The sequence below is a fragment of the Microchirus variegatus genome (assembly GCF_963457635.1).
Source record: "Microchirus variegatus genome assembly, chromosome: 15".
Classification (NCBI taxonomy): Eukaryota; Metazoa; Chordata; class Actinopteri; order Pleuronectiformes; family Soleidae; genus Microchirus; species Microchirus variegatus.
The window spans coordinates 2,935,611-2,963,372 of record NC_139816.1 but is presented as its reverse complement, the minus strand read 5'-3'; the positions used below and the strand labels follow the sequence as shown (position 1 = coordinate 2,963,372).

General features: G+C 38.2%; 1 protein-coding gene across 1 annotated transcript in view; it reads left to right on the top strand.

The window, feature by feature from the left end:
- The window catches only part of tmtopsb (teleost multiple tissue opsin b), a gene marked incomplete at both ends in the record, with an annotated part of 27,321 nt that extends 4,444 nt beyond the window's left edge, over positions 1 to 22,877 (top strand). The window contains 3 exons of the mRNA XM_083901465.1: positions 8,039 to 8,367; positions 13,929 to 14,156; positions 22,593 to 22,877. Of these exons, the coding sequence (XP_083757591.1) occupies positions 8,039 to 8,367; positions 13,929 to 14,156; positions 22,593 to 22,877 (842 nt within the window). The remainder of the gene's footprint in view (positions 1 to 8,038; positions 8,368 to 13,928; positions 14,157 to 22,592) is intronic.
- Between the last annotated feature and the right edge of the window lie 4,885 nt (positions 22,878 to 27,762).

Here is a 27,762-nt window from a genome sequence, read left to right as displayed (position 1 = left end):
TTTTTTTCCTATTCAAATGCCCACGTATGTGTTTTATTTTTTAAAACAAACCACCCGTTTGTGTTATTTGTGTACAGTTTATTTTTGTAACTTCTGGGAGAAAAAGGCAGCTAGCCTAAGCTTTTATTTATGCTAAAGTTATTTTTGTTGTACAGTAAGTAAGTTTTTATTTGTTTTGAATGAATACATGTTACCTTTTATGTTAAGTTTGCCTTTGTGTGATCACATTATCACATTATCTTATACAAACTCTATTGTTTTGATGCAATAATTTGCCTCAACACACTATGCATTGTATCCATTTTTGAATCGAGAATCGTTTGAATCGATTTTGAATCGAATCGTGAGCCACCCAAAGATTCACATCCCTACTCGATTATTCCAGAAAATAGATGATGGCCATCTCATCTCTCCTAAAGTTCTCCACCCAGGCGTCCTACACTCTCTTATCCTCATCCTTTGTTCCTTAATCCCTCTGGATTCTTGCTCTCTTAGGGCCACATTATACTTCTCCGACTGCGTAATGCGTTATCCGTCTGCGTCACCACGGAGACGCCTCGAGCCTTTATACTTCTGCGTCGTGGTGATGGACACGCGCTGCAATTTCCCGCCCGATCAGTAGGGGTCGCTGCGCAAGGTTGTTCTGCTTCAGGCTACAGTGAGCAATGGCGTCCGAGAAAGAAAGAGAGAGAAAGACTGTTGTTGTTGAAACAGTGGCCGTTTCTCACTTTTCTCTGTGACGGAACGCAATTTTAAGATAATTTGAGGCGAGAAATTGGCCATTTAGAGTCTAAACGTGTGCTGTGTGTGTTAAGATATGACGTATTTATAGTTTGGCAGCGGGGATCAGCCCTGCGTCTGTGGACGCTCGCTGCTCACTGTGAGCCGGCACAGAGCAGCGTTAGCTCGGCCTGTCCTGAGGACCAATGGCAGCTCTTGCCGTCTCCGTTGTCCCTTGACGGAGTGACGGACACTTAAAAAATATTTTGTGCAGTCGGAGACGACGCAGAGGCTCTTCGACAGGCTCTACGTCGACGCAGAGTCTCTGCGTAACCTACGTAGAGCACTTTACGCAGAAGTATAAATTGGGCTTTAGTCCCAGATTGGGGGTGGGGACTCAGTCCCTTCCGTCGAACATACACCTGGCACAAGTTATTTTTGATCTCGTCTCATTAGCCGATGTATGTGTGTATGTGTGAATGAATGAATGAATGAATGTCTGACAGTCTGGGACTCTTCACGGCCTTGAACCACTTGGATCCACATTATCTAACAACAACAAGTCTCTCTGAGTCTGAGCTCAGGTGAGACCCAGCTCTGTGTGATCATGCACTAACGAGACATCATCCGCCCCGCTGAGATTACCAAGACGACGTCGGAGCCGAGGCACGGCGCGGTCAGCGGCACTCAGGAAAGCTTGTAATCAAACCGCAAGTTCACTCCGGCTGGAATAACACCTCACACCTCCTTCCTGTGGTCTTTGCTTTTTGTGTCTCACTCTCTGTATTTGTCTTCCTCCTCCTCCTTCCTCCTCCTTTGTCGTCATTTATGTTGTGATGGTCATTGAATCGAGTAATCATGGAGTCACAAGGGGGAGGCACAAAGCGTTAATACACTCCTTAAATATTGGGATCAGCACAAATATTGGGCCATTATCTACATCAGTGGTTTGGGAACCACAGACCGCACAGTTTCAAATTTGCCTTTTTGTTAAGATTTCTGTGTTTATGATTTAAAGGTGGAATAAATCTACAGCAACTGGCCATAAAATCCTCCTAATATGTCACAGAGACAGGAATAATGTTCATATAACAAACTGAACTCACCAACAACAACAGTACAGACACAATATTTACATTAAAAAAAATATTTTGCAGACTGCAAATCATGTTTATGTTTTGAAATCATGTTTTGCCTACCGACGTCTACCAATCATTGCAGTCAGTAGAGTCTCAGCTGCCGAGCAACCACGGGTTGGACCAGTTACGCCAGAAAACGAAACCCAAAAGACATCGGTATTTTGAATTTGAATGTAGTAACCGTTTTTGGCCACATTCTTACATATGGCGCCTTTAAATAACGTTCATGCAACGTTTGTTTTTACAGATACGGCTGTAAATGAGTTCCTAGATTATGCACAAATTTACGCTCCTGTTGCGATTTAGGTCACGATCGTTTCCCCTCCTGAAAAGTGGGTCACGATACCGATATAACATCCCCAAAGAAAATGAATCCGAAGCCTTTTTCTTGACTTTAAGAGTCAACATAACCTTCTTAACGGAGGTAATAATTAGCAGATAATGAAGGAAAAATAAACACCTGCAGGGACATTTTGTTTTACCGAATCACTTCCAATTTATAATTGAATAAATAAAACAAAAACAATAAAACCAAAGAGTTTTATGCATAGATGCACAGATGAAGATATGATCTTTTACAACTGCAGAAAATCTGGTTTGGTTAATCCCCTAATCTGATTACACAAATCAGATTTTTTTTTTCTTCTTCTTTTTTATTGATGTGTCTTGGAAGAAATCAGGTTACTGTGGAAAGCCGTTCGTAACCGGATTACACGCATGTAAACTCGTCTGCTCGCGCGATGGACGCGGTCTCTGATTTAGAGCGGATGCTTTTCCAGTTTTTTTTGTTCAAACGAACGTTTGCGGGGCGACGAGGAGGCGAGGACGTGTCGGCCGTGATGAAGAGTGAGCGCGACTCGAGGAAGACGAGCAAAATAAAAGAGGAGAAACGTGGATGGACGATTAACCCCCGTGCTGAATCAGACCTGAGACGCTGGGTCATTTATTTCCCCTTAAAGCTTCTCCACATCCCGACGGAGAGAAGAATCAATCCTCCGGTGGCGGGGAAAGAAAAACCCTGAGGAACTTTGCTTCCCGATTCCTCACCAGGTGCAGAGGAAACACCGTCGCAGCTAATTTGACGACTTTCTAACGTCATATATATCGAGGCCAGGCCCGGGATTTCCCGGAGTGGTACCAACCCCAGATCCCAGATGCAGGAGCGTCTGCTCGTCATGTTGAGAAAATATCCCTGGAAAGCGTCTTCTCGTCCGTACGGAGCTCCCGAAGTAAAAGCTGAAACTCGCCAAGTTGTCTCCGGCCACGGACAGTGGTGTTGTGAAATCACGCATCATGACGACGGGTTCTTAAGGGCAACAATGCTTTAGTTCGTGGTGAAAAGAAACGTCTGTTTGTGAAATTGGTTAATCGATTAATCTGTCGATTATTTTCTCGATTAATCGCTTGCTCCATAATATGTTAAAACTCACATAGAGTGGTCCTGTTGCACATATATGTTAGTTATGGAGGTCTACTTACATACATTAACTTGTTTTTATGCTCAAAAACCTCCGAGTTGCTGTAAACGAGCCGATAGAAATCCTCTTTTCTGACGCTGTTCTGAGCCACGATATTTCAGACATAAATCTCACCCCCAGAAGACAGAGTGTGTTGTGATTGGCCAGCCAGCGTAGAGCCTTCCTAACTGGCCAATACCCGGAAGTGACATATTCAGCACACCCGCTCTCAGAAGCACAGCGCCCCCCTCTGGAACGGTGGATGCACTGCTCCTCATTATCAAAACATTGTTTTAACAGTGTTTAAAAATAGCTTCTTCACGACTCCCCGCCTCAGTCCCTTTGACGACCTTTGACCCGGAGTCAGACCCAGAGTCAGAAGACACTGTCGCTCGTGAAACACCTCCACAACGGACGTTATTCTTCTTCTGCGGTTCAGTGTACGCAACCGGATGTGCCCGGACTAGTGCCCGGAGCAGGAAGATCTGCTGTTCAGGAGAACCGCTGTTTACGTAACCAGACTGGGTTTTTTCAGAGATCTCTCTGAGCCTGAGATTACAATAAAACACAGTGTTCTCAGCAGTGGCTGAACTGTTTGTTTAGAACCTTCAGGGCTTCTTAAACAAGGTAATGACGCAGATACACTAAAAAAAAGCGTTAATAGGAACTTCCGGTCTAAGAAAAAACTTTAAAAAACCGCTTTAAAAAAACTTTGATCATTGTTTGTCAAACCTGGAAATGACGATGTTCTTGAATGTCTTGTTTTTGTGATTTCTTTATTATGTTGAGCAAAGAAACGAAGAGAATATTCACATTTAACCATTAAAAAGCTTCAAATTCATTGTCTCAGCTCTATTAAAAATACGCCGACTTGCACGGCGCAACACAAAAAACGGCGTCCGTCATGTACACGGCAGCGAGGCATTTCAAAATGTGTGCCGTGCCGTACCATTTATCACTAAGTGGCAGCAGCGTTTAGTTTGTGGACTGCATGTCTGTCCACGTGCAGAAGTGACGACATTTACGAGGTTTCTTGAATGCATCGTGAAGCTGAAGTGTACTCGCACACGCGCGCGCTAATTTGCAGGTAGCGTTTTTGTTTGAAAAAAGCCATCCCTAACATCCTGTAATCTTTTCACTTAAAAAGATGAAATATTATGCATTCTAGGGCGGCAAAAACGAATCAATAATCAGTTTTTCACTGTGTTTTTCTTCTTAAATGTGAACATTTGCTGCTGTCTTTGTTCCATATAAACAAATATGTTGTTTTGTGTGGACGAAACAACCCGTTTAAGAACCTCACTTCTCTGAAGTGTCCGTCGTATATATTTTGAACCATAAAGGCAGATCTTGTTCTTATTTAACATGAGTAATGATTGACTTTATCCTCAAGACTCTTAGCTGAGCTCAGGGGTCACGACCCCTGCGAGCCGCTCCACAGACGCCCGTAATTATTGATCCGAGTGGCGTAATTATCAATAATCAAAGCCCGATTCCCTCATTTGACTCGGTGACGGTAAAGTGGCTCTCGACCAACGCTCAAGCATCAGCTTGTGCTGATTAGCTCTGATTTTTGATAAAAGACATAAAAATCGTCAAGTAGCACATGCTCATCAATTAGCATTTGTGTGTGTGTGTGTGTGTGTGTGTGTGTGTGTGTGTGTGTGTGTGTGTGTGTGTGTGTGTGTTCTTGTACTTGCGGCATATTGAGGACCAGTGAGGGTTTTTAACCAACAAAGTGAGGTCATTTTTACAGTGTGAGGACATTTTTGCCGGTCCTCATATTGTTTTCATTGAAATCACTTCCTTAGGTTGATATAACATGCTATACTCAATTTGTCCAAAAATTAAAAAAAATTAAAAAATTTGGGACGACATAGTATAGTATGACGTTTTTATCAAATTTTGGACCAAAAATTTTGGGCACATTTTCTTTTTCAAATTTTGGACGACATAGTATAGTATGACGTTTTTGTCAAATTTTGGAGCAAAAATTTTGGACCAAACATTTTGGATGACATAGTATAGTATGACGTTTTTGTCAAATTTTGGACCAAACATTTTGTGTCAAAGATTTTTTCAAATTTTGGACGACATAGTATAGTTTGACGTTTTTGTCAAATTTTGGGTCAAATTTTTTTTTTCTAATTTTGGAAGATATTATATAGTATGATGTTTTTGTATATATATATATAGTATGATTTTACCAAAAATGATTTTCAAATTTTGGACACATAGTATAGTATGACGTTTCTGTAAAATTTTGGACCAAAAACTTTGGACCAAAAATGTTGGACCAAATTTTTTTTTCAAATTTTGGACGACAAAGTATAGTATGATGTTTTTGTCAAATTTTGGACCAATAATTTTGGGTCAAATTTTTTTTTCAAATTTTGGACGACATAATATAGTATGATGTTTTTGTCAAATTTTGGACCAAAAATTACAACAACAAAAAAAAAATCAAAAAAGTTCTCCAGCCCTTTTTGCTCTGGGGCTCCACCTACAGACATTTTATGGTACTGCAACCAGTAGTTCTTTATAGATGTCATTCATGAAGTAGATATTTGTAATTGTGTTGAATTATAAAGTGGAAATGCTGGTCCTCAGTATGCAGCAAGTACAAGAATGTGTGTGTGTGTGTGTGTGTGTGTGTGTGTGTGTGTGTGTGTGTGTGTGTGTGTTGATGACCACTTTGTGATACCGTGATTACCTCAGCGCTCAGGTTACATCACAGTTTGACTCGTTATGTCATTAGCATGCAGTAAGTAGTCTTGTGCAGGACTGCATTGATTTGTCCCTTAATCGTATTATCGATCAATAAAAATTGATTGTGTTATTAACGTCAACAATAAGGAAAACGACCAGATGATTAATTCATGCAATTATTATAATTTTTTTGGATAATAAAGCACCTGAGATGTTTACAAAAGCTGAAGAAGGTATGTTAATACACAAGGACACAAGGTTTGAATGATATTAATACATGAACAAAACAAGCTCCATCAACAACACTTAATTAAAAAAATAAGAAAACTTCTTCAGAAACTTCTGCAAACTCATAAGCTGATAACTGCAGCTTTTCTGGCAAATGTGACAAATGGTGTTTTGTTGTTTTTAAAACCAAAGGCTTATTTAGAGAGGCACCATTAATACAAATAACATGCAAATTGAACTCCGCAAACGATAACAATGTAGTAATTTGTGCTTATTTTGACTTTAATCCGTGTCAAAACGATTGCACAGGTGGACGGAGGGAAAAAAAACAGTACAGCGTCTGCAGGGAAATTAGATTTGTGTTTAGTTGAAAAATTCTCTTCTGTTGCTCAGTTTGTGTCCAAATGATTTAAAATAAATAAATAAATCCAGTTATCAAATCAACGTAAATTAATTACATTTAAATGCAGTCTGCTCATTATCCAAGATAACAGTCGAGGCCATAATTTGCCCTTCCTTTAAACTCACATTTACCCAAATCAATTTGGACAGATTTATGAGTCACGGAAGTTAAAACTTACTAATGCTTTCGTCTTGATGAGGAATTGTCTCCATGTTTTTTAATTGGTTTCTAATAGCAACTGGAATCTGCTGTGAATCAAATCCAGGTTTAATGAGCACAAAAACATACAACTCATTTTATCTTATCATTTTTTTTTTCCCCAAAAAAATTGAGGAAAAAAAACGATTGTGCAATGTTACAGAAAGTAGAAGATACTAAAATGTGTCATTATTTTTGTGTGTACACTCGCCTAAATGTATGAATTGTCCACTTTTTTTGAGTTTTGGGGCTAAACAAAGGCTGCTAACAAATTTGGGATGAGATCAGGTGAACTACACTAATAAATGTTGCTACATGGCAAACATTCACGCACTGTACCTTTAATTAGTTTGTCATTATGTAATTTATGTAATTTTGTAAATGTAATTTTAGTGTAACTTTATGTAACTTTTGCTGCCTCTTGTCCAGGACTCCCTTGAAAAAGAGGTTCTTAATCTCAATGGGACCTTCGTGGTTAAATAAAGGTTAAATAAAAAATGAAAAATAATGTCTTACCGCATCCCGCCACAAGGTTTTGTGAAAATCCTCGAACTAGTTTTTTTTTAGTTTTTTTTAGTAGTGCTGGGCACGTTAACGCATGACGTGTTTCCATGACGACTGACCGGAAAAAGACGCGCGTGACGTCATGTTTACGTGACTCCCGATTTGTTAAAATTAGTCTCTAAAGTAACGCTAAACGCTAAAAACAGAGGCACACATACGCTGTACACGGGTACGCTGGTTATTTGTAGCGCTGCTCTTTTCGTTTAGTAAACAGACCGCTCCCGTTCAACTGTAGGCGCGCTAACAATGCTAAAGGAGCTAACAGCTAACTGGCAAATGGCGCCTGGACTCCGGTGCCGCGGCACGTAAACATGGCGTCGCGTGCGTCTTTCTCCGGTCAGTCGTCATGCACACGCGCCATGCGCTAGCGAGCGTTAACGTTGATGCCGCTAACGCGCTAACGTGCCCGGCGCAATTTTTTTTACTAACCATTCTAACGAGCAAACAAATCGGCAGACGATTATGCAGATATGAACTTTGTCGTAATCCGGTTTTGTGAGATCAGAATTTTAATTACGGTTAATCTTGCATGTTTATTTATACCCTTTACGACATTGAGCGCTAAAATCTGGGTTTCCCCCGCCGTTGAAGCCCCTTCATTGTCCCTCTGTCCTCCTCAGGCATCGTCTCGCTCGTATCCCTGGCCGTCCTCTCCTACGAGCGCTACAGCACCATGATGGCGCCCGTCATGGCCGACGGCAGGGACTACCGCCCCACGCTGAGGGGCATCTGCTTCTCCTGGCTCTACTCGGTGGCCTGGACCGTCCCCCCGCTGCTGGGCTGGAGCAAATACGGGCCCGAGGGCCCCGGCACCACCTGCTCGGTGGACTGGAGGACCCAGACCCCGAACAACATCTCCTACATCGTCTGCCTGTTCGTCTTCTGCCTGGTGCTGCCGTTCTGCGTCATCCTCTACTCCTACGGCAAACTGCTGCTCGCCATCAGACAGGTGAGTTTCTGCACATGTGGATAAATAGACTTATATATGTATGTGTATGTAAGAGCCAGTTTGAGTTTGTCGAGGTGGATTTGTGACGCGACGGAAAAGTTTCTGTCATTTTTCAGCTTCTTAAATGTGAATATTTTCACGTTTCTGTCATTTTTCAGCTTCTTAAATGTGAATATTTTCACGTTTCTGTCATTTTTCAGCTTCTTAAATGTGAATATTTTCACGTTTCTGTCATTTTTCAGCTTCTTAAATGTGAATATTTTCACGTTTCTGTCATTTTTCAGCTTCTTAAATGTGAATATTTTCACGTTTCTGTCATTTTTCAGCTTCTTAAATGTGAATATTTTCACGTTTCTGTCATTTTTCAGCTTCTTAAATGTGAATATTTTCACGTTTTTGTCATTTTTCAGCTTCTTAAATGTGAATATTTTCACGTTTCTGTCATTTTTCAGCTTCTTAAATGTGAATATTTTCACGTTTCTGTCATTTTTCAGCTTCTTAAATGTGAATATTTTCACGTTTCTGTCATTTTTCAGCTTCTTAAATGTGAATATTTTCACGTTTTTGTCATTTTTCAGCTTCTTAAATGTGAATATTTTCACGTTTCTGTCATTTTTCAGCTTCTTAAATGTGAATATTTTCACGTTTCTGTCATTTTTCAGCTTCTTAAATGTGAATATTTTCACGTTTTTGTCATTTTTCAGCTTCTAAAATGTGAATATTTTCACGTTTCTGTCATTTTTCAGCTTCTTAAATGTGAATATTTTCACGTTTCTGTCATTTTTCAGCTTCTTAAATGTGAATATTTTCACGTTTCTGTCATTTCTCAGCTTCTTAAATGTGAATATTTTCACGTTTTTGTCATTTTTCAGCTTCTTAAATGTGAATATTTTCACGTTTCTGTCATTTTTCAGCTTCTTAAATGTGAATATTTTCACGTTTCTGTCATTTTTCAGCTTCTTTAATGTGAATATTTTCACGTTTCTGTCATTTTTCAGCTTCTTAAATGTGAATATTTTCACGTTTTTGTCATTTTTCAGCTTCTTAAATGTGAATATTTTCACGTTTCTGTCATTTTTCAGCTTCTTAAATGTGAATATTTTCACGTTTCTGTCATTTTTCAGCTTCTTAAATGTGAATATTTTCACGTTTCTGTCATTTCTCAGCTTCTTAAATGTGAATATTTTCACATTTCTGTCATTTTTCAGCTTCTTAAATGTGAATATTTTCACGTTTCTGTCATTTTTCAGCTTCTTAAATGTGAATATTTTCACGTTTCTGTCATTTTTCAGCTTCTTTAATGTGAATATTTTCACGTTTCTGTCATTTTTCAGCTTCTTAAATGTGAATATTTTCACGTTTTTGTCATTTTTCAGCTTCTTAAATGTGAATATTTTCACGTTTCTGTCATTTCTCAGCTTCTTAAATGTGAATATTTTCACGTTTCTGTCATTTTTCAGCTTCTTAAATGTGAATATTTTCACGTTTCTGTCATTTCTCAGCTTCTTAAATGTGAATATTTTCACGTTTCTGTCATTTTTCAGCTTCAGCTTCAGTCCTGGGTGACTGATTGCGATTGGCGCCGTCAACAAAGCCCCCTAATCTGTGATCACAATTGCCTGGAAACGCCTCGGGGCCGCTGTGAACGCTCGGTCTGAAGGGAGGGGATGTCGGTTTGTGACGTTTCACGCCGTCGAGTTTGAAATGAAGCCGTGAAATGAAGCCGTGCGTCGGCTGATCTCAGCGAGTCTGCGATCGGGTTTGAAATCTCGTCGCCGCATCAGCTGTGTTACGGCTGCCAACTTCTATTCTTGTCACCCGTCTGCGGCGTCTTCACACAAACGCCGACTGCTGAGGATTCTCACAGTGGGATTTTTCCTTTAAGTGTCTGAAGCCCCATCCTCCATGTGATGAGTTTAAAGGTTCAGTGTGTGACTTTTAAAGAGGCAGAATTTCAATCCAAGGACCAGACAGTAAGTATGATTGTACAAGTGTGTGATTGTTTTAATTGGCACTTTATTAGATCTTTGACAGTGCGTCCTGGAAAGTCTCCGAAACGTCCTTGAATTTGAGAGAAGTGGTCCTGGAAAGTGTCCGAAAAGGCCTTGAATTTGAGGGAATTCGTCCTGGAAAGTCTCCGAAAAGTCCTTGAATTTGGGGGACTTGATCCTGGAAAGTCTCTGAACCCTCCTTGAATTTGAGAGAATTGGTCCTGGAGAGTGTCCAGAAAGTCCTTGAATTTGAGAGAATTGGTCCTTGAAAGTCTCCAAAACGTACTTGAATTTGAGAGAATTGGTCCTTGAAAGTCTCCAAAACGTACTTGAATTTGAGAGAATTGGTCCTTGAAAGTCTCCAAAACGTACTTGAATTTGAGGGAATTGGTCCTGGAAAGTGTCGGAAAAGGCCTTGAATTTGAGGGAATTCGTACTGGAAAGTCTCCGAAAAGTCCTTGAATTTGGGGGACTTGATCCTGGAAAGTCTCTGAACCCTCCTTGAATTTGAGAGAATTGGTCGTGGAAAGTGTCCGGAAAGTCCTTGAATTCGAGGGAGTTGGTCCTGGAAAGTCTCAGAAAAGTCCTTGAATTTGAGAGAATTGGTCCTTGAAAGTCTCCAAAACGTACTTGAATTTGAGAGAATTGGTCCTGGAAAGTCTCCGAAAAGTCCTTGAATTTGGGGGACTTGATCCTGGAAAGTCTCTGAACCCTCCTTGAATTTGAGAGAATTGGTCGTGGAAAGTGTCCGGAAAGTCCTTGAATTCGAGGGAGTTGGTCCTGGAAAGTCTCAGAAAAGTCCTTGAATTTGAGAGAATTGGTCCTGGAAAGTCTCCAAAAAGTCCTTGAATTTGAGGGAACTGGTCCCGGAAAGTGTCCGAAAGTCCCTGAATTTGAAGACCCTATATTTACCAACTATATTTAATATCCCAACCTTCAGTTTTAATTCAGATTTTAGACGCTCGTCTTAAGCTGTGTCAGCACATTCGGTCCTTGAATTTGAGGCAATTGGAAAGTCCTGGAAAGTCCTTGAACTTGATGGTGTGGGAACCCTGTTCAAAGTCATCACTTTTTTCCCATTTTGTGCAGACGTCCTCCTCGTCGTCTTCATCCCTCGCTGTTGTCGTTGTGTAGCTCATTAACGACGACCCTTTGTGTCGTTTCCATTGTTTACCCTAAGTCACATTTCTGGTTTACGTCGTCCGCGACGGAACCGACTGCTGAGCTCATTAAAGCCGTGTGCGTTCATCCATGTCGTATCATGACATCCAGCAGAATGTGGAGTGATCCTAATGCTCGATAATCTCACGAGTGCATATTTATTCTTGCAGTGTTGGACAGATAATTGCTTTTGTTTTGCATGTGTTTGTTTTGCGTCGGCAAGTGCTTCATGTTTGCTGGAGGCTGTTTACACTGCAGTGTTCAGCATCTCATACGATCCATGATCATCCTAATGATCAAAATTCAGCTCATTAAAGCAAACGTCTTTTGCAAGAATCGTGGATAATCGGCGATTATATCGACCTCCTATAGTTTTCATGGCTTTTGCAGAGATGGAGCTGCTCTATAATCTGATAGTGGCCTTTAAAGGGTTAAAATTTGAAATATATTATTAATATTTGAAGTGTATATTTCAGGCCGAAGTAGTTTTAGAACGCTGACTCGTTTAAAGTGGAAAATAATATTAATATATAATGTTTTTACAGCAGTTTTTGGGGACATTTTCTGCCGCGAGGAACAAATTTGTCATTTTTTTGTTTTTTAAAGGAACTCTTAAGGGTTAATATTGAAGTAAAAGTCTCTTTCTCTTCTCTCGGCATGCTGTGTGTGTGTGTGTACTGTTGTCTCTCAGCAGCACAGGTGTAAGGTTACCTGACGGGAGGATAATCCCTTGCTTACCCAGCATGCATTTTTCTCACTTGCAGGGAAAACACACACGCACAGAATCCCACAGTTCTTGTGATTAAATCTTTGCACACACTGAGCTGTGATCTATACAAACACACATCAGGACAAAGGAAGTGTTGTTATTTAAATATTTTTTATTTTGGTTTCAAATAAATCTACACTTTATTGTACATTATTAACCGTATATGCACTCGCAGGTTTCTCACAGGCTGGAACTTAGAGGAGTCCAAGCTTTCTGTGTTTTTGACAAGTGTTTTAGCTTATTTTCTTATTTTTGTTTTGTATGATTGTTTTTAAATGCTTATTTTTTTGGCTTTTATCCGTCTCTTTTCGTCCTCATTTGACCTCTAATTCTTGATTTGTGTTGTATTTACTGCGCTTTGGTCCAAATTGGATTATTTTCTGCTCCTGTTTGGTCTTTGGGAACGTAAACGACGTCTGATAACAGGCTCTGTCAAGCAAAACTATCAGACCTGACCGACTGAGGGAGCGTTTGTGTGTATGCAGTGGCAGCGCAGAGTGTTTTTGAACTTTTCATGGACACTTCTTTGTGTTTTTGGTCATAATGTCAACCTGTTTGCAGCCGTCTCACTTTATTTGAGGGAATTGGTCATATAAAGTTTCCGAAAAGTCCTTGAATTTGAGGGAGTTGGTCCTGGAAGTCTCTGAAAAGTCCTAGAATTTAAGAGAATTGGTCCTGGAAAGTGTCCAAAAAGTGCTTGAATTTTAAGGAATTGGTCCTGGAAAGTGTCCAAAAAGTCCTTGAATTTGAGGGAATTGGTCCTGGAAAGTCTCTGAAAAGTCTTTGAATTTGAGGGAATTGGTTCTGGAAAGTGTCCAAAAAGTCCTTGAATTTGAGGGAATTGGTCCTGGAAAGTCTCTGAAAAGTCTTTGAATTTGAGGGAATTGGTTCTGGAAAGTCCCGAATAAGTCCTTGAATTTGAGGGAATTGGTCCTGAAAAGTGTACAAAAAGTCCTTGAATTTGAGGGAATTGGTTCTGGAAAGTCCCGGAGAAGTTCTTGAATTTGAGGGAATTGGTCCTGGAAAGTGTCCAAAAAGTGCTTGAATTTGACGGAACTGGTCCTGGAAAGTCTCCTCGAAAAGTCCTAGAATTTGAGGGAATTGGTCCTGGAAAGTCTCTGAAAAGTCCTAGAATTTAAGAGAATTGGTCCTGGAAAGTGTCCAAAAAGTGCTTGATTTTGACAGAACTGGTCCTGGAAAGTCTCCTCAAAAGGTCCTAGAATTTGAGGGAATTGGTCCTGGAAAGTCTCTGAAAAGTCCTAGAATTTGAGGTATTTGGTCCTGGAAAGTACAAGTCGCTGAATTTGATCTCAATCAAGGTGTGGGAACCCTATATCTACCAACTATATTTAAGATCGCAACCTTAAATTTTAACTCAGATTTTAGACGCTCTTACACGTTGTTCCATCTTAAGCTGTGTCAACACATTCGGTCCTTGAAGTTGAGGCAAGTGGAAAGTCCTGGAAAGTCCTTGAATTTGATGGTGCGTGAACCCTGTTCAAAGTCATCAAGAGCTTGAGTGTCATTTGTCATTTTGTGCAGACGTCGTCGTCCATGTCGTCTTCACCGCTCACTGTTGATTTTGACCATGGTTTTAAATGTAACCGATGACTAAACCGCGTCCGTGTGTGTCCGCTCAGGTGCGCAGTTCCATGGTGGCGCGTCACCGCGAGCAGCGCGTGCTGGCGATGGTGGTCACCATGGTGGTGTGTTACCTGCTCTGCTGGCTGCCGTACGGCGTCGCCGCGCTGATGTCCACCTTCGGCTCGCAGCACCTGTTGACGCCCGAGGCCAGCATCACGCCGTCGCTGCTGGCCAAGTTCTCCACCGTGGTCAATCCGTTCATCTACATCTTTATGAACAAACAGGTGAGAAAAAACGTGCTTTTGTCACTTCTGAACACGTCCTGGTTGATAAATGGCAAAGCAGCTGCTGTGCGTTTTAAAAAATAAATTGAGTTAAGTCTCTTCAATATTCCTCATGTCAAGTGCTCATTATTATTATGAGACATCAGGTCATAATATAATATAATCTAATCTAATGTGATATAATGATCTATTGATTCTTTGAAACACTTGGAGAAATATTCTTGCGTGACTCTTTCCTCTCATTTTTATTGTTTGTTCACGTATAATTATTGCTCTTTATGACTTTATATTATATTCTCCAATACATTATCATCAATTAATGCGTCCGTTATTTGGTCGATGAGTTGTTTTGTCCGTAACACGTCACAAAAGCTTGAAAAATGTCATCTTTAAATGTCTTATTTTATCCGCAAACCTATGATTATTCAGTTTGAATGATTTCTTTGTTATATGGTGCAAATAAACGAGAGAATATTCACATTAAAGAAGCTAAAAAACTTATTTTATTTCTTATTTTTTATACTCAAACTAATTAATTGCTTATCAAAATAGTTGTCAATTAATTTAGTATAGATTAATCATTGCTGCCCTATTTATGAGTCATTTATTGCCCTAATTGTTGAAATATGATTTTATGGTTTTCTACAACATGCTGCGTTGACTTTTTTTGTTGAGAAACAAATAGATTTATTTCATTTATTTAACATTAATTCAACTTTGCCCCCTTTTTATTCCATTTTGAACAACGTTCGTCATCAATCACTGTATTTTTAAAGGTGCGTTATGTAATAAATCATAAAATCCTCCTAATATGTCACAGAGACTCAGGAATAATGTTCATATAACAAACTGAACTCACCAACAACAACAGTACAGACAAAATATTTGCATTTAAAAAAAATATTTTGCAGACTGCAAATCATGTTTATGTTTTGAAATCATGTTTTGGCGTCGTGTGGCGCCACCTACCGCCGTCTACCAATCATTGCAGTTTAGTAGAGTCTCTGCTGCTGAGCAACCACGGGTTGCCAGTTACTTCAGAAAATTAAACCTAAAAGACCTCGGTGTTTTGAATTTGAATGTAGTAACAGTGTTTGGCCACATTCTTACATATGGCGCCTTTAAACAATCTCTTGAATCTATTCACATTGTCGTCCAGATTGTTCCATAGTTTGACCGGAGTTTATTTATTTTTATTATTTACTCCTTATACGAGTTCTTGCCCTGACAAAAATAACCGTTTGAGCTCATATTGGATATTGGCGACGAGCTGTTTTCTTATGCGTTATAAATTATTTAGCCAATTTTAGCAAATTTTTTACTGAATCAAATCATTAAATCTCATTGTAAGGCATTAAACGGTTCTCTATCATGTGAATTAGTAATGATTTATATATTTTTTTGCTGTTTTTGTAGTTAAAAAAACTGAATTTGTTCACGATTAATGCGTTTTAACATATTTCCAGGCAGTAGGTGAACGATATAGAACAATGTAAAACAAACAATGGCTGCTGTATTAACCAATCTTCAGACATTTTTGATTTTCCTGCATAATTTATTAATCCAGTGTGCTGCCTTATTAAGATTCGTCAATTCTGACTGCAGTTATGTAAACTCGACTCTGTGGGACGTCGCGCGTCTTCGTCTGCTGCCTCTTCATTTACACCTTCAGACGTCAAACACACACACACACACATTATTATTATCACGGTAGCTGTGGCGACGTGCGTCAGCCTCGTCCTCTTCCTCCTCGTCCTCCTCCTCCTCGTCCTCCTGTCAAGTTCTAATGAACATCACTGTCATTCAAGGACGCAGCGGAGATCGAACTTTTTAAACATGACTAAGTCGTTCAGTGGATTAGTTTCGTAGACGCAGGACGTCAGTGGGTTTAACGTGTACGCGACTGGACAAGGACGCGCGAGCGGCGTCTCGTTATTCCTGAGACGAGCCGACGCGTTAATTAGATTTATCTGACGTGCGATTGTTGATGAGATAAAAGTCGGCGAGTGCTTCGAGTGCGACGTCTTCACAGTTTGACAAGGACGTCGTCGTCGCCGCTGTTTTTTTTACCTAATTATAGCTCTAAACTTTTTAAATGGAGGCAAACAGCTGCGCTCACTGGACCATTAAAGGTACAGTGTGTGAACTGTAGTGATGTTTCCTACTTCATAGGAGAAAATCATGTATTGAAAAGAAAGTCAGAATTCTGAGAGTAAGGAAAAAGTCAGAATAATGGCGCTAAAAGGAGCTAATGCAGCTAACAGAGCTAACTGGTAAACGGTGCCCGTAATCCGGTGCCGTGACACGTAAACATGATGTCACACGTGTCTTTTTCCGGCCAGTCATCATGGAAACGCGTCTTGCGTTAACGTGCGTTAACCTAGTCTTTAACCGTAAGTCTTTTTTGTAAAGAAAAATAGCAATATAAAGAAAAAATAGCAATAATACATGAATGAATAATTAAAAAAAACGTCATTAGTGAGAGGAGAGGATGGAGGTTTCCCCAGTGTTTTAAACAATCAATAGATAAATAAAGCAGCATGAATTCTGAGAAAAAAAGGCATAATTCTGAGATTAAAGAAAAAGTCAAAATTCTGAAATTAAACAAAAATTCAGAATTCTGAGATGAAAGAAAGTCTGAATTCTGAGATTAAAGAGTCATAATTCTGTGATGAAAGAAAGTCTGAATTCTGAGATTGAAGTCATAATTCTGAGATTAAAGAAAAAGTCAAAATTCTGAAATTAAAGAAAAAGTCATAATTCTGAGATTAAAGAGTCATAATTCTGAGATTAAAGAAAAAGTGATAATTCTGAGATTGAAGAAAGTAAGAATTCTGAGATTAAAGAAAAAGTCAGAATTCTGAGATTAAAGAGTCATACATCTGATATTAAATAAAGTCAGAATTCTGAGATTAAAGAAAGTCTAAGTTCTGAGATTAAAGAAAAAGTCAGAATTCTGAGATTAAAGTCAGAATTCTGAGATTAAATACAAAGTCATAAATCTGAGATTAAAGAAAAAGTCAGAATTCTGAGATTGAAGAAAGTCTAAATTCTGAGATTAAAGAGTCATCATTTTGAGATTAAAGAAAAAGTCATAATTCTGAGATTAAATACAAAGTCAGAATTCTGAGATTAAAGAGTCGGAATTCTGAGATTAAAGAAAAAGTAATAAATCTGAGATTAAAGAAAAAGTCATAATTCTGAGATTAAAGAAGGTCAGAATTCTGAGATTGAAGAAAGTCAGAATTCTGATGTCAACCAATCTTTAGACGGTTTCCCCAGTGTTTTTAAAGAATCAATAGAAAAACCACACTATTCTATGATATTCTGAGCTTCGTTAATGTGTCCATACCATAGCACAAGTTAGAAATAGAAGCAGAAAAGAAGAAGAAGAAGAAGAAGAAGAAGAAGTGAAGCAGGGCAGGAAGTCACGGAAGAGTCAGGAAAAGTGAAAGACTAAAGGACACGAGGATGAAAGAGAAGGGCACAGGACGCAGCAGCAGGAAGCAGACGTTCCCTTTTAATCTTTTTTGAAAGGTTAGCGTAGCTTTTGATTTCGATTAGCATATGATGTCACGACTAGGTAACAAACACACAGAGAGAGTCTGACCTTTCTTTCTTCTCACACATTTACTCCCGTCTTTTATCCGTCTCTTTATGTTTATCTGTGTGTGTGTGTGTGTGTGTGTGTGTGTGTGTGAACACCTGTGCCACTGATGATAAAACTGCCAAATTAGATTCTTTTTCCAGGGCCGTGGACAGGAGCTCTGCGGCGGCGGCCCCCACGCTGTGTGGCGCTTTCAGTCTTCAGTTCCTCCCAGCCCATAACTATGGCAGCAGCGTGTTGAGGCGAGTTGAAGACTTCAAGCGCTGCACAGATTCGACAACGGGCGTCGGCGCCGCTTTATTTCCCCCTCGTCCCGTCTCAGTTCGGCGGCTTTCAGAGCCCGCGTCCGCTAATGGAAAACGACGGAAGACGCTGTGGCGTGAGTATTAATGTGAACATCCAAGCATTTCAGCGCAAATAAAACCAGACGGACTTTGGATTCGATTATGACGTGGAATCGCAGTTGGCAGCACTTTGGTTTCGGCTGTTTTTAACATCGTAGCTAATATTAAACTGCGTGACGATGCTCTGTGCTTTATATTTCCAATCATTTATCTACATTTTATTGGCCGAATTTTAGAAATACACATGTCAAACAAATACAAACCCACAAGCAGGACCTAAACCTTTTAATTCTTCATCTCAGACTAAATTCCCACTGTTATGAAACAAAGCTTTTTGCCTCTTTTACCTTTAATTAGTTGCCGCCAGCTCAAATGTACAGTGAGTAAACTTTAATGTTGATTTATTAACAGGATGAAGAGATTAATGAGTAGAGAAATGGCAGGAAAGCTTATCAAATGTATTTATTTATTTTAATTATTTAGTTTAATTAACCTCTCCTGTAAATAATTCAATGACTATTAGGAACCACCGTTCTCTACGGAGGAGTATTAGTGCCACATGTGCAAAGACTTTTTGAAGGAAAATGTAAAAAAATAATAAAGCGGCGTGAATTCTGAGAAAAAAGTCATAATTCTGAGATTAAAGAAAGTCCGAATTCTGAGATTAAAGAAAGTCAGAATTCTGAGATTAAAGAAAGTCCGAATTCTGAGATTAAAGAGTCAGAATTCTGAAATTAAAGGAAAAAGTCAGAATTCTGAGATTAAAGTCATAAATCTGAGATTAAAGAAAAAGTAATAATTCTGAGATTAAAGAGAAAGTCATAATTCTGAGATTAAAGAAAAGGTTATAATTCTGAGATTAAAGAAAAGGTTATAATTCTGAGATTGAAGAATGTCATAATTCTGAGATTAAAGTCATAATTCTGATATTCAAGAAAAAGTCATAATTCTGAGATTAAAAACTCATAAATCTGAGATTAAAGAAAAAAAATCAGAATTCTGTGATTAAAGAAAAAGTCAGAATTCTGAGATTAAAGAAAGTCTGAATTTTAGAAATGCATGTCAAACTAACACAAAACATTTTTTAATCTAATCAGAATTCCTGCTGTTTTGCACTAACACTCTTCCTTTAAGAGAAGTGTAAATATTTGTATTTATCTATTTGAAGTATTGAGTATGTCTCTGCAGTTTATTCACCAGCTGCTGTGATTATAACAAAAGTTATTTATTGTGGTCTTGAGCGAGGGCTTGGACCACGTCAGCCCCTGATTCCTCTGCTCTTTTCATTATTTATTGTTCCAGCTTCTCGATGGACGTGAGGCATGAAACATTGAGTGGCTGCGTGAAAAGAAATCTTCATGTACAGCGACTTCTTCAGCTGAGCCTGAAAGCTTTTATTTCATTTGTTTTGGATTGAAAACTGCGTTCTGAATCCTCGTATCATTGCACACAAACACAGCGTCGCAGCTCCGTCGTCGTCATGTTTGCCGCACAGACACGGGATTGAGTCTCTGCTCAGTCTTAAGATGCAATCTGCGTCTGAGTTTAGATCTGAATGTTTTAAAATCTATAATTCCAAAATGTACTTATAATTCCAAAATCTACTTAAAAATCCAAAATCGACTTATATTTCCAAAATCTACTTAAAATTCCAAAATCTACTTAAAAATCCAAAATCTACTTATATTTCCAAAATCTACTTATAATTCCCAAATCTACTTAAAGTTCCAATATCTGCTTATAATTCCCAAATCTACTTAAAGTTCCAAAATCCTACTTATAATTCCAAAATCTACTTATAATTCCAAAATCTACTTACAATTCAAAAATCTATAATTCCAAAATCTACTTAAAATTCCAAAATCTACTTATAATTCCAAAATCTACTTATAATTCCAAAATCTACTTAAAATTCCAAAATCTACTTAAAGTTCCAAAATCTACTTATAATTCCAAAATCTACTTAAAATTCCAAATTCTACTTATATTTCCAAAATCTACTTATAATTCCAAAATCTACTTAAAGTTCCAATATCTGCTTATAATTCCGAAATCTACTTATATTCCAAAATCTTCTTGTAATTCCGAAATCTAATTATAATTCCAAAATCTACTTAAAGTTCCAAAATCTACTTATAATTCCAAAACCTACTTAAAAATCCAAAATCTACTTATATTTCCAAAATCTACTTATAATTCCCAAATCTACTTAAAGTTCCAAAATCCTACTTAAAGTTCCAAAATCTACTTATAGTTCCAAAATCTACTTAAAGTTCCGAAATCTACTTAAAGTTCCGAAATCTACTTTTATTTCCAAAATCTACTTAAAATTCCAAAATCTACTTATAATTCCAGAATCTACTTATAATTCCAAAATCTACTTAAAATTCCAAAATCTACTTATAATTCCAAAATCTACTTAAAATTCCAAAATCTACTTATAATTCCAAAATTTAGTTAAAGTTCCAAAATCTATAATTCCAAAATCTACTTATAATTCCAAAATCTAGTTAAAGTTCCAAAATCTACTTATAATTCCAAAATCTACTTAAAGTTCCAAAATCTATAATTACAAAATCGACTTAAAATGTCATGGAGTTTAGATGTGATCCCTCACGGCTTGCGTCCCTCAGACGTCCCTCATGTCCTTCACAGTCTTCACCTCTTCTCGTTTCCCCAAACACAGTCCTACAGTAGATTATGACACTGGGATTGAGATGTGAAAAAGGACTGAGCTAATTTTAAAAAAAAAGGCTGCTCAAATGTCCTCGGGGGGGGCGACACAAATTAATTGGCTCATCTATGATAAATTGCGAGGCAGCTGTGTGTGTGTGTGAGTGTGAGTGTCTGGAGAATCAACACGTCTGACACTCCTTTGTCAAATCGCGTCACTTTTCCTTCTCCTTTGAACAGAGACGAGCTAACTGTGCTGTGATGATGCCATCGGTCCTGAAGTCTGTGTGTGTTTGATCTGCGGCACCCTGGGGAAATGTAGTAGACTTAAAGTATACGTGTGGAAGCGGAGAGTATACTAAGTACACTACGTTTATCCAGGGCTCACGACACTGAGCTGGAAGTCAATGTAATCTGGTGTTTGTCCATGTTTCTCTGTGTGTGTGTGTGTGTGTGTGTGTGTGAGAGATTTAATCACGGAGCTTTTCCAAGACACGGGTCGAACACGGCACAGATCCTCTCGTTTTTTGTTTTTAGATTTTCCGTCAGTGATCCAGAACCTGGTGTTTTTGCTCTGACGAGTTTCAGCTCAGCAGATACTAAAACGTGACGTCAACAGACTGACGACCACTGATTGGTCAGAGAGTGTCGTCACGGAAGAGTCAAGAGCGTGACGTCAGACACAAGAATCGAAGTGAACAATGTCCAACTGTAGATCAGTTAAAACGACTTAAAAATCCTATTTACTATTTCCGACTTAAAGTTCCAAAATCTACTTACATTTCCAAAATCTACTTAAAGTTCTAAATTCTACTTATAATTCCAATATCTGCTTATATTTCCAAAACCTTATAATTCCAAATTCTACTTATACTTCCAAAATCTACTTATAATTCCAAAATCTACTTAAAGTTCTAAATTCTACTTATAATTCCAATATCTGCTTATATTTCCAAAACCTTATAATTCCAAATTCTACTTATACTTCCAAAATCTACTTATAATTCCAAAATCTATAATTCCAAAATCTACTTAAAGTTCCAAGATCTACTTATAATTCCAAAATCTGCTTAAAGTTCCAAAATCTATCATTCCAAAATCTACTTATATTTCCAAAATCTACTTATTATTCTAAAATCTACTTATAATTCCAAAATCTACTTACATTTCCAAAATCTACTTAAAGTTCCAAATTCTACTTATAATTCCAATATCTACTTATACTTCCAAAATCTATTTATAATTCCAAATTCTACTTTAAGTTCCAAAATCTACTCATAATTCCAAAATCTACTTAAAGTTCCAAAATCTACTTATAATTCCAAAATCTTCTTAAAGTTCCAAAATCTACTTAAAGTTCCAAAATCTAGAATTCCAAAATTTAGAATTCCAAAATCTACTTATATTTCCAAAATCTACTTAAAGTTCCAAGATCTATAATTCCAAAATCTACCTAGAATTCCAAAATCTACTTAAAATTCCAAAATCTATATTTCCAAAATCTACTTAAAGTTCCAAATCCCACTGATTGGTCCGAGAGTGTCGTCGGTGAAAAGTCGCGAGTGCGACGTCCGTCACAAGAATCAAATCCAACAATGTTCAGCTGTAGATTAAAGATTTAAAAAAAAAAAAAAAACTTAAAAAAAATCCCTGAAAACATTAAGCGTTCAATCTCCAACATTTCTTAAATAATCAAGTCAATATTTAACAGAAGACTCTGGTGTGTGTGTGTGTGTGTGTGTGTGTGTGTGTGTGTGTGTGTGTGTGTGTGTGTGTGTGTGTGTGTGTGTGTGTGCGTGTGTGTGTGTGTAGTTCTACAGGTGTTTCAGGGCGTTCCTCAGCTGCTCCGTCCCTGAACGAGGCTCCAGCGTTAGGACGCTCTCTCGGGCGACCCGGACGCTCCGCACCGTCCACCAGGAGAAGGGAAAGCAGGCGACGGCTCAGGCTCCGTCCTCCGCTCTGTCTCTGCCAAACTCCGCCCACAGCGCAGACCGAGACTGCGACGCTGCCACCGCCGCCGCCGCCGCCGCCGCCGCCGCCGCCGCCGCTCACCGCTCCAGACCTAAACTGATCCTGGTGGCTCACTACAGGGAATGAGCCGGATGTTTTAGAGGAGGAGACGACGAGCCGAAAGTGGAGCTCAGCGGGAGTCTTGAAATACAAGAACACGGGCGTTTTAATCCCGGGGAACAAAGATGGACGCACGGAAGACGCTGGTTTAGTCCTATTTAAGAGACGTCCTGGAGACAAACATGCTAAAAAACATGCTGCACTGTTCACGTTACAGGCTTCTGCCATTAGAATGTGCTTCTATTATTCAGATTGAAGAGCAGCAGGAAACCAGTGTTGCAGAGTTGAGGCTCAGAGAGACTAAAGAGAGATTAAACCTCTGTAATCCAACAGTGTTTATCTTCTTCATTCTGGATCGATAACAAAACTCACTTCTCACTTTTTTCCTTGGCTTTAAAGCTACGTTCTCAATTCTCTGTTTCCAGTGCACAAGTCTATCCTAATCTGTCGTTTTGTGCGGCCACAGTAATCAGGGTCTGCAGGTTTGTTTAATTATGTAGCCCAATCCGGACGGGATTAGCTATTCATGGAGAGGTGGGAGGAGTCATTATTACCGCAGTTTAATCTGTGATGTCAGTTCAGTCTGAATGTGTCGCGTCAGCACTCTTTGACTTTTACCTCGGGTAAAATGGTCCGGAAATATTACCCCAGCTAATCCTAATCCCATGCGTACTACGGAGTATTTGGGCCAAACTGAATACTGTTTTCTTCTTCTTCTCTTAATAAAGTCGTAATCTTTCTAATTTAAAGTCGTAAACCTTTTAGAATAAAATCGTAATCCTTCTCGATTAAAATTGGAATCTCGTAATAATTCGCAACATTGTGAGAATAAAGTCGCAATCCTTCGAGATAGTCGTAATCCTTCTACAATAAAGTCGGAATATTACGAGAATTAAGTCGGAATATTGTGAGAAAAAAAGTCGTAATCTTTCTAGAATGAAGTTGTAATATAACGAGAATAAAGTCGTAATCCTTTGAGAATAAAGTCTAAATCATTTTAGAATAAAGTCGTAATCCTTCTAGAATAAAGTTGTAATCCTCCCAGAATATTCTCACAATATTACGACTTTAAAGTTGCAATATTGACGGGAGTAAAGTCGTAATCTTTCTCGAATAACGTCGTAATATTGCGAGAATAAAGTCGTAATCTTTCCAGAATAAAGTCGTAATATTCCAACTTTATTCTGGTAAGATTACATTTCTTTCCTCTTCAGTTTGTCCCTAATACTCTGTCATACATAATATGTGTCTAAATATTCCATCATAGTATTTGCAGATTTTTCCAAACATGGCGGCGGCGCGTGAAGAAGAAACGTTTCCGTTTCACGCTCGGACGTGAAGTGTTTGGCAAACCACGGGTGTTTTTCGGCCGTACGGTGCGACGGACGCCATTCTGAAACCAAATGAAAGTCTGGACCTGCGATCGATTTAGGTAAGTGCCTGTAGTTGCTCTGTCGGCCTAAAACTGGTCAGTTAATCTTAATTTGACCGTACGTAACTGGAGGCTGAAAACCTATTAGAAAAAAATACACCTACACGCTTTAGTGGGCACCAAAGCACTGGTCAACGTAACTTTCCGCAAAAAAAAACGCTTTTGGCAACAAACCCTCGTAGAAAAGAGACGTTTTCCACCATTTTGCATTTGTCAGCGTTCGGGGACGACTCTGTGAGGATTAGCATTAGCATGTTTAGCTCCGGATGTGGGGGAAAATAAGCACGATTGCACTTTATTCAGACAAAAAAAACCTGCATGGAAACGGAGATGCGAAATTAGAATTTGCTCTGGCCCAGGAGTTCAATTACAAAAATGTGATGGGGGGGGGGGGGGGGGGGAATCCTCATAAATACGTCGAGTTGTTTTTGTTTTTTCAAGGATTGGATTGTGTGTTTTCTGAGCTGTTGTGTGTTTTGTGTGCACTGTCGTCAGGATGACTTGTTGGAGGCGTTCATGTGCTGCGCGTTAAAATGTGATTTAGAGCTGAGGAAGCTTTTTTATTTCATCTCTGAAACAATGACACCTCTGTTAAAGGGATATTTCACCATCTCTGTGTTTAGTCGTCGTGTTTTGTCGTTTTTGTTTGTTGCTCGTGTGTAACGTCAATTAAATCGTGTCACAAGTTAATCTGGACGTCTCCGAATCTTTCAATTTAGTTGATATACTTTTGAACGCTCTTTGTGTCTTTGTTTTCCGAGACAAAACTTTCCCAGATTCTCCTGAGTCTCGCTCACTCAGTCAAATTCACACGTGAGGATGAACACATGAATAATTCACAGGGGTTTTTTATTAACCTTTTTTTTTTAGCTCCAGCCACGAATGAGTAACGAGCTGATGCTGCAAACACACACACACACATTCTTGTACTTGCTGCATACTGAGGACTGGGTTGCTGACAAAGTGAGGACCAGCATTTCCACTTTATAAATCAACACAATTACAAATATCTATTTCATGAATGACATCTGTATAGAACTACTGGTTGCAGTACCATAAAATGTCTGCAGGTGGAGCCCCAGAGAAAAAAGGGCTGGAAAACCTTTTAATTTTTTAAAATTTTTTGTCCAAAATTTGACAAAAATATCATACTATGTCGACCAAAATTTAAAAAAAAAAAATTTGACCAAAGATTTTTGGTCCAAAATTTGACAAAAACGTCATGCTACGCTATGTCGTCCAAAATATGAAAAAAAAAATTGACCAAAAATTTTTGGTCCAAAGTTTGACAAAAACGTCATACTATACTATGTCGTCCAAAATTTGAAAACATTTTTTATCAAAAATGTTTGGTCCAAAATTTTACACAAACGTCATACTATACTATGTCGACCAAAATGAAAAAAAAAATTTGACCAAAAATTTTTGGTCCAAAATTTGACAAAAACGTCATACTATACTATGTCGACCAAAATGAAAAAAAAAATTTGACCAACAATTTTTGGTCAAAAAATTTGACACAAACGTCATACTATACTGTCGTCCAAAATTTGAAAAAAAAAATTGACCCAACATTTTTGGTCCAAAATTTGACAAAAACGTCATGCTACGCTGTCGTCCAAAATTTGAAAAAAAAATTTGACCAACAATTTTTGGTCCAAAGTTTGACAAAAACGTCATACTATACTATGTCGTCCAAAATTTGAAAACATTTTTTATGAAAAATGTTTGGTCCAAAATTTTACACAAACGTCATGCTATACTATGTCGACCAAAATTTGAAAAAAAATTTGACCCAACATTTTTGGTCCAAAATTTGACAAAAACGTCATGCTATATACCATGTCGACCAAAATTAAAAAAAAATATTTGACCAAAAATTTTTGGTCCAAAATTTGACAAAAACTTCATACTATATTATGTCGTCGAAAGTGTGATTTTTTTTTGGGACAAATTGAGGATAGCATGTTATAGCAACCTAAGGAAGTGATTTCAATGAAGTGAGGACCTGTGTCCTCACTCCATAAAAATGACCTCACTTTGTTGGTTAAAAACCCTCACTGGTCCTCAGTATGCTGCAAGTACAAGAACACACACACACACGCATACATGAACATTTGGCTCATTTGTGAACTCTTAAAAGTTTAAAGTGTGACGCATTTGAATCATTATCTTCTGATTCTAAAGGCATTTTGTGTCTTCAGTTCAATCTTAACTATTCAAACGTTTAAATTATGCAGCATTTTCCTCCTCAAACACGTAAAAAAAAGCCCCCGCTTCAGTGTTGTTAGAAAACAAACTTCTCCTTGAATAATATGCTCGGGCATGTTTGAGTGAATTTTAAATGTTGCTCTGCATCGGAGACGCCACAGGAGAAAAAACCCTGACATCACTACTGGTTGCAGTACCATAAAATGTCTGCAGGTGGAGCCCCAGAGCAAAAAGGGCTCGAAAACCTTTTACATTTTTTAAAATTTTTGGTCCAAAATTTGACAAAAATATCATACTATGTCGACCAAAATTAAAAAAAAAAAAATTTGACCAAAGATTTTTGGTCCAAAATTTGACCAAAAATTGTTGGTCCAAAATTTGACAAAAACATCATAATATACTATGTCGACCAAAATTTGAAAAAAAAAAATTGACCAAAAATTTTTGGTCCAAAGTTTGACAAAAACGTCATACTATACTATGTCGTCCAAAATGTGAAAAAATGTTTTTACCAAAAATGTTTGGTCCAAAATTTTACACAAACGTCATACTATACTATGTCGACCAAAATGAAAAAAAAAATTTTTACCAAAAATTTTTGGTCCAATATTTGACAAAAACGTCATACTATACTATGTCGACCAAAATGAAAAAAAAAATTTGACCAACAATTTTTGGTCCAAAATTTGACACAAACGTCATACTATACTGTCGACCAAAATGAAAAAAAAATTTGACCAAAAATTTTTGGTCCAAAATTTGACAAAAACGTCATACTATACTATGTCGACCAAAATGAAAAAAAAATTTGACCAACAATTTTTGGTCCAAAATTTGACACAAACGTCATGCTATACTATGTCGACCAAAATTTGAAAAAAAATTTGACCCAGCATTTTTGGTCCAAAATTTGACAAAAACGTCATGCTATATACTATGTCGACCAAAATTAAAAAAAAATATTTGACCAAAAATTTTTGGTCCAAAATTTGACAAAAACTTCATACTATATTATGTCGTCGAAAGTGTGATTTTTTTTTTGGGACAAATTGAGGATAGCATGTTATAGCAACCTAAGGAAGTGATTTCAATGAAGTGAGGACCTGTGTCCTCACTCCATAAAAATGACCTCACTTTGTTGGTTAAAAACCCTCACTGGTCCTCAGTATGCTGCAAGTACAAGAACACACACACACACGCATACATGAACATTTGGCTCATTTGTGAACTCTTAAAAGTTTAAAGTGTGACGCATTTGAATCATTATCT